Source organism: Sapajus apella, unplaced genomic scaffold (genome assembly GCF_009761245.1).
Source record: "Sapajus apella isolate SASKATOON/1434 unplaced genomic scaffold, GSC_monkey_1.0 scaffold2, whole genome shotgun sequence".
Taxonomy (NCBI): Eukaryota; Metazoa; Chordata; class Mammalia; order Primates; family Cebidae; genus Sapajus; species Sapajus apella.
Genome location: NW_022436942.1, coordinates 79,713,838 through 79,724,634, shown reverse-complemented (window position 1 = coordinate 79,724,634; position 10,797 = coordinate 79,713,838). Strand labels below are relative to the sequence as shown.

Sequence of the window (10,797 nt, the reverse complement as noted above, 5' to 3'; positions counted from 1 at the left end):
GGGATTACAGGAGTGAGCCACCGCGCCCGGCTAAAATTTTTTTTTTTTAATAAAAATAAAAATGACTACAAGCGTCTTGAAAAAAAAAATCAGGAAATTATGGAGAAGAAAATCTCTTAGAATTTTATGTGGTCATAGAACCATTGTTACCCATTAGAACTTTTTTATATTTTATTTTATTTTACTTTAAGTTCTGGGATACATGTGCCAAATGTGCAGGTTTGTTACATAGGTACACATGTGCCATGGTGGTTTGCTGCACCTGTCAACCCATCATCTAGGTTTTAAGCTCCACATGCATTAGGTATTTGTCGTAATGCTTTTTTTTTTCCTTCTTCTTCTGAGACGGAGTCTCGCTCTGTCACCTAGGCTAGAGCAACCTCCACCTTCTGGGTTCAAGTGATTCTCTTGCCTCAGCCTCCTGGGTAGCTGGGACTACAGGCGCACACCACGCCTGGCTAATTTTTGTATTTTTAGTAGAGATGGGGTTTCACCATGTTGGTCAGGCTGGTCTCGAACTCCTGACCTCATGATCTGCCTGCTTTAGCCTACTGAAATGCTGGGATTACAGGTGTGAGCCACCACTTCTGGCTTTTTTTTTTTTTTTTTTTTTGACAGGGTCTTACTTTGTTGCCCAGGCTGGAGTGCAGTGGCGCCATCACACCTGGCTAATTTTTGTGTTTTTTGTAGAGCGGGGGTTTTGCTGTGTTGCCCAGGCTGGTCTTGAACTCCTGGGAACAGTCTGCCCGCCTAAGCCTCCTCCCAAAGTGCTAAGATTACAGGTGTGAGTCACCACACCCAGCCTATAGCTTCTTAAAGAGTTAAATTTTAAGACGGGGTCTCTGAGCCTTTTTGAAAATGTATGCAAAAATTTTGTTACTTTGTGCCTATATACATTTTTGGAGGAAGAGGTGTTTAGCTTTTCTCAGATTCTTCAGAGGTCTTCCCATCCCCTGGGCTTTCTGGTAGCTCTTGTGTTTTTATTCTCTTGCTTCTTATTCTGTATATATTAAAAAACCCAGAGTCCTCCCTGGAGTTTCCAGGTGTGTGTTAAGGGGCCTGCAACACTGGTAAAATCCAGCTTTTCCTGGGCTGTCCATTACGTTTGCAGATTTGCAGACAGGCATAGTATTGAGATAAATACGGCTGTGTGTGTTGCGATACAGTGCAACATTAGCATGCACAAAGAAATTCGGAGGACCTACGGCCTTCCCTTGTGGCGCTGTCAGTGTAATGTTATTTGGGTTACTTTGGCAGAAAACTTGGGACTATCTTTATTGTAAAAACATATAACTACGTTTTACTGTTTTTCTCACTTCTCTTGGCAGTTGAAACTCCTAACTGCTCCCTTCTTGAAACTTCCTTTGCTCTCTTGATGCCACCGCCTTCTGCTGTTTGTCTGGCCCTTCTGGCCATTTCTCAGCAGGTTGCTTTTCCTTGCTTGCACCTTGAATGTTTTCAGTCTTGAAGGGACTGTTGAAGATTCTCTTTTCACTCTGCCATTCCCCCTGGACATCCTCATGGACTTAACTACTTTGAGCGCCTATGTAGTATTGGTTCCCAGGTGTATACCTTAGCTCTGGTCCCACCTGCTTGCTGGATGACACCTTCCTTGGATGTCCCATGGGTCCCTTAGATTCCACATGTCCACAGCAGTCCTTGTTTCTTGCCCTCTCCCGAGTCCCCTTGTTCTCCTGTTGCTCAAGCTGGAAGCTTCAGAGCCCTCTTTTGTTTGTGTACTCCACGTTCAGCCAATCACCAGGTCTTCGAAAACTGGATCCATTTTGAAAGCATCTTCTGAATCATCCCCTCCTCTTCATTCCTTCCATTGCTTCCGCTCCTGCCTTTATCATCTTCAATTGATCTTGTCTTTTGTCTTGCCCACTGCCCCAAAAATATCCACTCCCCTTATCGTGGCCAGAATACAGTCATGACGTGAAGGCTTTAACTTACTCTGATGGGTCCAGTTCCCTACTGTGGCAGACAAGGCCCTCCAGGATGAGGCTCCAGCCACTTCAGAGCTGTTTTCCAGTAGCTGTGTCGAGCTATTTGCAGTTCCTTGACTGTGTCATGCAGTTTCACATCTCTGTCTTGTTCTTCCTTCTGCCTAGAATATCCACTCCATAACCCCACTCCCACCACTGGCATGCATGGTCCTATTCTCCCTCTAAGACCCACCTTAGTCACCACCTCCTATGTTCTGGAATGCTTTTCCAACCTCCCTTCCCATGACATGAGGCATCTCTTCTGGGTCAGCACGCCAGGGTCCAGGCTTTAGAGCCACTGCCTCTGTATCTCAGCTTTCTCATTCATTGGTAGTATGACATCGGGCGGATGACTTAACTGTGCCATGCCTCAGTTTCCTCACTTGTAGATGGAGATAATAGTAATTCCTTCCTCATAGATTATTGATACAGACTGTATCACGCCTGTAATCCTAAAGCCTTGGGAGGTTGAGGTGGGAGGATTGCTTGAGGCCAGGAGTGCAAGACCAGCCTCGGCTACACAGCAAGACCCCGTTTCTACCAGCAAAAAAAAAAAAAAAAAAAAAGATTGATACAAATATTGATAAGTGATAAGCACTTCAGTAAATGTTACCTTTTGGCCAGGCATGGTAGCTCACACCTATAGTCCTAGGACTTTGGGAGGCCAAGTCAGTCGGGTCACTTGAGCCCAGAAGATCAAGACTAGCCTGTGTGACATAGTGGGACCCCATCTCTCAAAAAAAAAAAAAAAAAAAAGCTGGATGTGGTGGCACATGCCTGTATCTCAGCTACTAAGGAGGCTAAGGTGGGAGGATCACCTGAGCCCTGGGAAGTTGGCTGAGATCACGCCACTGCACTCCAGGCTGGGTGACAGAGTGAGACCGTGCCTCAAAAACAGCAAAAACAGCTCTGCCACCCAGGTTGGAGTGCAGTGGCATGATCTTGGCTTACTGGAACCTCCACCTCCCAGGCTCAAGCAATTCTCCAGCCTCAACCTAGATGTTAGTTTCCACTGTCATCATCATGATGGTGCATTGCATTTATATGGTTGCATGTCGTTCTCCCTCCAGACTGTAATGCCTTTCAGACTAGGTAACACATTTTACTCATTTCTGTAGTCCCAGCACTTAGCATCAAATCAGATACATAATTCACAGCCAGGAAACACTTGGGTGGATGGATGTGTGAATTAGGGGGTTAATAAATGAGTCTCCAGTGCAAATTTCATACTCTGTTAGCTAGTGATGTTAAGCATCTTTTCATGTGCTTACTGGCCATTCGTGGTTCTTTTTTGGAGAAGTAGCTATTTAAATCATTTGTCCATTTAAAAATTACCATATTCATCTCTTTATTATTGAATTGTCAGAGTTCTTTGCACATTTTGAGTACTAACTGCTTGCTAGATACATGATTTATAAGTATTTTCTCCCCTTCTATGGGCCTTTGCACATGCTAGTGCCCTTTGAAGCATAAAAGTTTTTACTTTTGATGAAGTCTATCTTTTTTTTTTTTTTTTTTTTTGGACACCTGTGCTTTTGGTATCATATCTGAGAGACCCTTGCCTAATTCAAAGTCATGAAGATTTACACTTGTGCTTTCTTCTAAGAGGTTTATGATTTTAGCTCTGTGTTTAGGTCTTTTTTCCATTTTTGAGATAATTTGTACATGTGTGTGAGGCAGGGGCCTATCTTTGTTCTTTTGCACGTGGATAGCTATTAGTCCCAGCACCGTATGTTAAAACGACCATTCTTTCCCCCACTGAATTGCCTTGGCATTTTTATTAAAAGTCATTTGGTCAAAAATATTAGTTTATTTCTGGACTTTCACTTCTGTTGATCTGTAGTTCTGTCTTTATGCCACTACCACACTGTCTTGTTTACTTGAAATTAGAAAGTGTGCATCTTTTTTTTTTTTTAAGATGGGGTTTTGTTCTTGTTGTCCAGGCTGGAGTGCAATGGCACAGTCTTGGCTTACTGCAACCTCTGCCTCCTAAGTTCAAGTGATTCTCTTGCTTCAGCCTCCCAAGTAGCTGGGATTACAGGCGTGTGCCACCATGCCCGGCTAATTTTGTATTTTTAATAGAGATGGGATCTCACCATGTTGGTCAAGGCTGGTCTTAAACTCCTGATGTTAGGTAATCCACCTGCTGCACCCTACCAAAGTGCTGGGATTACAGGCGTGAGCCACTGCACCTGCTCCCCTTCCCCACCTTTTTAAAGATAGTTTTGGCCATTCTGGGTCTCTCATATTTTAGGCCAGTGTGTCAACTTGTGCAGAAAAGCCAGTTGGGTTTTTGTTTTGTTTTTATTTTTTTGTTCTTGTTCTGTTTTTGAGACAGGGTCTCACTCTGTCACCCAGGCTGGATACAGTGGCTTGATCTCAGCTCACCGCAACCTCTGCTTCCCAGGCTCAAATGATTCTCCAGCTTCAGCCTCTTGAGTAGGTGTAACTACAGGCATGTGATAGCATGCTGGGCTAGTCTTTTAATTTTTTTAGAGCCTTGCTTTGTTGGCCAGGCTGGCATCAAACTCCTGGGCTCAAGCAATCCACCTGCCTTGGCCTCCCAAAGTGCTGAGATTACAGGTATGAGCCGCTGTACCTGGCCCCAGTTGGGATTTTGCTTGGGGTTCCATTGAGTCTATGGATCACGTTGGGGAGTATAACCAATCTTAATGTTAAATCTTCCAATTCATAAACATGAGATGTCTTTTTTTTAATTTAGGGAAATCCAAGTAGCTTAAATTACTATAATTTAGAGATGAGGGATTCAGGGGGTTCTGCCCATGCATTTCTGGAGGAGAATATGTGGTAGACCAGAGAAACTCAGTAACTATTGGTGGGATGAATGAATAAATCTTGATAGTATTCATTTTATTTTATTTTATTTTATTTTTTTTGAGACGGAGTTTCGCTCTTGTTACCCAGGCTGGAGTGCAATGGCGCGATCTCGGCTTACCGCAACCTCGGCCTCCCGGGTTCAGGCAATTCTCCTGCCTCAGCCTCCTGAGTCGCTGGGATTACAGGCATGTGCCACCATGCCCAGCTAATTTTTTGTATTTTTTTTTTTAGTAGAGACGGGGTTTCACCATGTTGACCAGGATGGTCTCGATCTCTTGACCTCGTGATCCCCCGCCTCGGCCTCCCACAGTGTTGGGATTACAGGCTTGAGCCACCGTGCCCGGCCCAGATAGTATTCATTTTAAAGATGATGCCCTTGAGTTGCTGATGGAGAATAGGTGTTGGAATACTAAGGTGTGTGTGTGTGTGTGCGCGCGCACACATATTTATGTTCCAGATTTTCCTAACCTTTCATAGTGAGCTGAGGATATGGTTCCTGGGCTGATAAAATCAACAAGTGGCCTTGGTGTTGGGGATGCTGGTTTGTAAAATGACTGTCTGGGATGCCATCACTTCATTTGCTGGGATAGGGGTAGGACAGAATGTGGAAGTTAGAATTGGTGTTTCAGGCTAGGCACAGTGACTCATGCCTGTAATCCCAGCACTTTGGGAGGCTGAGACGGGCAGATCATTTGAGGCCAGGAGTTCGAGACCAGCCTGGCCAACATGACAAAACTCCATCTTTACCTTAAAAATACAAAAAGTAGCCAGGGATGGTGGCTATTTAGGAGTCTGAGGCACAAGGATTTCTTGAACCCGGGAGGCAGAGGTTACAGTGAGCCAAGATCGCACCACTGCACCCCAGCCTGGGTGACACAGACTCTGTCTCAAAAAAAAAAAGAATTGGTTTTTGAAACTTTTGAAACTTGGGGTTGCACCCAAAAGATACCAGGACAGAGGAAGCTGTGTGCCGAAAGGAGAGAGGCCGGAGTACAGTGGATGATCAGAGCTCACTGCAACCTCACCTTCCTTTTTATTCCATTTGTGCCCTTTTGTGTCACTGTTTTCTGTATTCTGCCATCACGTTTCCTGGTTGGGTCTTCAGAGTCCCAGTTGGACTTTTTAATGGAGGCCTCCGAGGTCTGTCTCACCTGTGTGTTTTTCAGTGGGCTTCATTAGGATCCCGTGTTGCCCCATTGCTGAGCCAACTCTTGATGAGCCAGCCGGGGGCCACTGCTGAAAGCAGAAGTCTCCCTGGCCTGATTTGGCAGCGGCTAGACAGGGTCACATTGAGGTCTTGAAAGACCACAGCTTCTCGCACCTCTTCTTTTGGGACGCTGTCTGGTGCGAGCTCTGTGATTTTCCCAGATGTCTCAGCCACCAGTGAGGCCCAGACAAGTTGTTTTCCACAGGTTGGATGAGAAGGCGCTTTGGAAGGTGCGGGCAAATGGGCGTGTTTTGCAGTGACATATGAGCATCGAGACTCAGACTGGATTGGCCCAACAAAAGTTTTTGCTTGCCCAGACACTGTCCTCGGGGCAGGGAGGCCAGAGGCACTCAGTGGCTGTTGATACCTGGCACTCCTTTGAACTCCTGGAATTTTTTCAGTTTTTCACCAGGGAAGCTCGTCTTTAGACTCTCCTGCTCCAGGGGTCTGGTTTTGTCCTGGGAGGTGGCCCACACGCCGGCCACTTCACACTTGAAGAAGACGCTGGGCAGTGTTGCCTATGTTCCAGGTATTTGAGGAGTGAGCTGGTAACAGGACACCTGTCCTTTGGAGGGGTAGAATCAGAAAGTGCTGTCGTGGGCTGTGACAACAGGGAGAAATCTTTTTGGGTTTCTGCTTCTCTGGACCTCTTGTTGGCAGCCTTCACACTAAGGCATTGTGGCAGTAGCTGGGAAGCCCTTCTGGCAGCATGTGGCCATCCCAGTGGGTCTGTGGGCCCCTTGCTGCATGTTGCATATGCATTTGCTATGGTTTAGCGTGTTCAGAGCACAACTCCGGAGTCCACACATCCATGCTGGTTCCATGACCACAGGCAAATTACTGGCTTCAGTCTCCCCATCTGAAAAATGGGGGCATGAAGGCATCCTCCACAGGGCTGTTTCCGGGAAAGTTAGGTAATATCATCGGTAAACTGGTGGCCACGGTGCCCGCAGATGGGGTGCTCTGGTAATCCCCACCCTCACGTGTCGTGGCTATCATCTTGGTCGTCAGCTCTACCTCACCTCGCCTTGGCTGCTCAGCTTCAGGTTCACAGTCCCTCGTGTGCCGTTCTCAAGTACAGAACGCTCTGAAAACTGATCTTGTTTTATTTCCACATGGGTGGTCAGACCTGACCTGGACGGACGTGTGCCGTGAGTGGCAGACCTGACCTCCAAAGGTGCTAATCATAGTGGGACTATGCGAGTATGTTGGGGGCATCCGGCCCTATTTGTAAGGAAGGGTTTCTTTCTTTCTTTTTTTCTTTTTGTTTTATTTTGTTTTTTTGAGATGGAGTCTTGCTCTGCCTCCTAGGCCGGAGTACAGTGGATGATCAGAGCTCACTGCAACCTCAAACTCCTGGGCTCAAGCAATCCTCCCACCTCAGCCTCCCAAGTAACTGGGTCTACAGGTGCTCACCACTATGCCTGGCTAATTAAAAAAAATTTTTTTGGTTTCACTATGTTGCCCAGGCTGGTGTTGAACTCCTGACATCAAGTGATCCTCCCATCTCAGCCTCCCAATGTGCTGGGCTTACAGGCGTGAGCCACCGTGCCTGGCCCCCTTTGCTGCTTTGGGCAGTCCCTTTCCCCAGGTGGCTGGTGGCGGCCAGCTTGCCTGTGGGCAATCCTGCAGTCCAGGGCTTGCCCTCCCTGTGACCAGGCCTCTGGTTGGGCTGCCCCAGAGCAGAAGGCAGGCATGACTGAGGGTCCTGAGCAGCTAGGGAAGAGCAGCGGCAGGTGAGGGTGGTAGAATCGGGAAGTGCCTCCCTTTTCTCTTTGGGGTTCACAGCAGGTTGAGCAGGATGGAGGCCCAGCGCCCCAGTGCTTCCTGAGGGGCCACTCAGGCTGATGGGGCTTCATAGCTTCTTGAACGCTGCAGGAACGTGAATCGGAGGGAGGGATTTGCTTAGGTGTTTACAGCAAAGGGGGTGGAATGCGAGGCTGTGGGCTTTCTACAAGGACCGAGACACTGGAGAAGAAAGTTATGATGGGGAGGTTGTACTGGAGAAGAAAGGGAGGCCGTTTTTCTTCCTATGCAGTTGGAAGTTTCTTGGAAGCCCCTAGGGTGCTCAGGGGAGCTGTGTGTGTTGTGGGAGGGGGCGTCCCTGTGACAACGACCTTCTTCTCCATTGGAGTGGATGAATAGTAACAGCTCTTCTGGGCCGGTATGCTCCTGAAAGGATGGGGTTTTGTTTGGGGATTCAAGTATGACAAACCACTGAAATGAAAAGGGTGGGACTCTGGAGCAAAGGGTGTTCAGTTAGCTGAAAAGGGGCTTTAGGTGTTAGATGCCGGTTAGGTCAGCTGGTTTCCAGGGTGGCCATGTGTCTCCCTGACAGGGACTTCATTTCTCAGCCAACTCGGGATCTCCAGAAAGATGCCACAGACAAAAGCTCTCCCATCCTGGTCCCTCCCACCATAGGTCCCAAGTGGACAGGGGACCTCTGTGTCCTCGGCAGCTAGCATAGGGCACCCCCCGTGCATCCTGGGTCTGCAGGAGACTCTGAGGCTGGGAACCAGAGGGCAGGGGCTGCTGTCCTGTTCCTAGCTTAGCTACTAGCCCAGCTCTCTGTCCACCTACTGTCTCTATTCTCTGAGTTCCAGGGAAGGGAGCATTTGGAGCCCATCTAGGGAAGGTCTGAGTCATCTGGGACCTAAGGTTCCTATCCCATCCTCTGGGGGCTCTGGTTTGTTGAGTGCATTCTGCACGCTGAGCTGGCTTGTAGAGGTGCAATGGTGGACAAGACACCTGAGGCGAGTGCCCTCTTGCACCCCATCCCAAAGGGAAGGACGGCATAGGAACAGATGATTGCCATTGTGAATGCCCTTACACTGCTGGGAGGGGCCCTGAACTCCTGGGTGGGCAGGAGGGGCTTCCAGAAGAAAGCAGCCTGTAAACTGGCCAGGCGGGATGAGTGGGCGTCAGCCAAGTGGCCTGAGGGGTGGGGTTGGCCTTCCGGCCTGGGGGAACAGAGACCGACTGTGTGGCCCTTGCGGTCTTTTCTGGGGAGCAGACGGAGATGGGAAAGGTGGGCAGGGTCCGAGGCTGTGCATGCGGGCCGCGGAAGGTCTCGAGCGGGGTGCTGCGGCAGAAGCTCGCGCCCTCTGTAGTCCTCTCCTAGAGCTGCCGTAACGGGTGGCTTAAAGCAACGGGCCTTTCTTCTCTCCCAATTCTGGAGGCCAAGAGTCTGAAGTCAAGGTGTGGGCTGGCGGGCTGGACGGGCGCTGCGAGTTCTAGGGGAGGGTCCTTCCCCGTGCCTCCAGCTCCTGGTGTGTGCCGCCATCCTTGGCACTTCTTGGCTTGTAGACAGGGTTGTGGTCTGTGGAAGGCCTATGTCTTCACGCGCGTTCCCCCCATGCGTGTCCGTCTTTGTGTCAAAATGCCCCCCTTTCTTAAGGACACCAGGTATTCTGGCTAGAGTTCACCTGAAAGACCTCATTTAACCGGAGGGACGACCTCTGCAAAGCCCCATCTCCAAATCACGTCACACTGAGGCATGGGGTTTAGGGCCTTTATCATGTTTTTCTGGGGTATGCAGTTTGCTCCCTAACACCGTTTACGAGGGTCTGGCCTCCCCATCTGACCAGCCCTGTCTCTTCCCTGCAGAACCGGGCTGTGGGTCGGCCCAAGGGGAAGCTGGGCCCGACCTCCGCGGTGAAGTTGGCCGCCAACCGGACAACTGCAGGAGCTCGGCGACGCCGGACGCGATGCCGCAAGTGCGAGGCCTGCCTGCGGACCGAGTGCGGAGAGTGCCACTTCTGCAAGGACATGAAGAAGTTCGGGGGCCCCGGGCGCATGAAGCAGAGCTGCATCATGCGGCAGTGCATCGCGGTGAGTGCAGCCCCGCCCAGCCCTGCGCTCTGTCCCGGCCCTGTGCCGGCCTGCGGGCCTGCGTTTCTGACCGCTGCTTCCTCTGGCCGCCGCTCCGCACAGAGAAACCTCCGCACAGAGAAACCGGGGCTTGGACTCCCTGAGAGCTGTACGGGAAGGCGCCGGCCGCTTCAGAGGCTCAGGCGTCCTGCTCCTTCCCTCCCAGGGTGCCTAGGTACTTTGAAGTTGCCGCCATTAAAGATGACAGGCAGCCTGTCCTGTCTGCGACCCCGTGGCCAACATTACGGTCCAGTTGGTGACGGTTCTGCGCCCGCCCTTCCTTCCGGTCCTGCCTTCAGAGTCATAAGTCTGGGTGAAAGGTCAGCGCCAGGCACTTGAGGGGGCAGCCCCCAGCAAGGAGTGATTTATGGTGCTGAGGAGCCGCACCCGGGAGAGCCTGGCCTGCCCTGCCCCTTCGCACCGCCTGGCCTCAGCTCCGGCAGTGGCCTCGTGCCTCTGGTCTCCCCCCTAGACAGGGCAGCAGACGTGGACTGGACTTCCGCAATGGGGTGAGGTCGCAGAGTTTGTCCATGAAGCCCACTGTACACACACCCACATGCTCTGCCTTCCCCAAGGCGCTGCTGGGGGTGGGGTGGCGGTACGCCTTGTGGAGGAGGCATCTCCCAGTCCCCGTGGAAAAGCAGGCTTAGCTGGAGGGACAGGATTCTTCGGTCCTGGTGCACTCATCTACAGGCCCAGCCTGGCATAGGGTGAGCCTTTCCTCTTTGGCTGCCGATGCCCCCCAGGCCCAGATACCTCACCTCTCTCCTTCCACACATATTTCTTGTGTTTTGGTTTTTCAGATTGTGGTCAAAAATTTTGACCACATTTTCAAGTATGCAATACAGCATTATTAGTATATGCATATTTTGGGGAAGTTGATCCCTAGAACTTTTT

The 10,797-nt window shown here is 50.1% G+C and overlaps 1 protein-coding gene across 17 annotated transcripts in view; it reads left to right on the top strand.

Moving 5' to 3' along the window:
- KDM2B (lysine demethylase 2B) overlaps positions 1–10,797 on the top strand; it is a 165,418-nt gene that overhangs the window by 132,203 nt on the left and 22,418 nt on the right. For all 17 annotated transcript variants that reach the window (XM_032242254.1, XM_032242217.1, XM_032242292.1 and 14 more), the window contains one exon: positions 9,637–9,861. In XM_032242254.1, the coding sequence (XP_032098145.1) occupies positions 9,637–9,861 (225 nt within the window). The remainder of the gene's footprint in view (positions 1–9,636; positions 9,862–10,797) is intronic.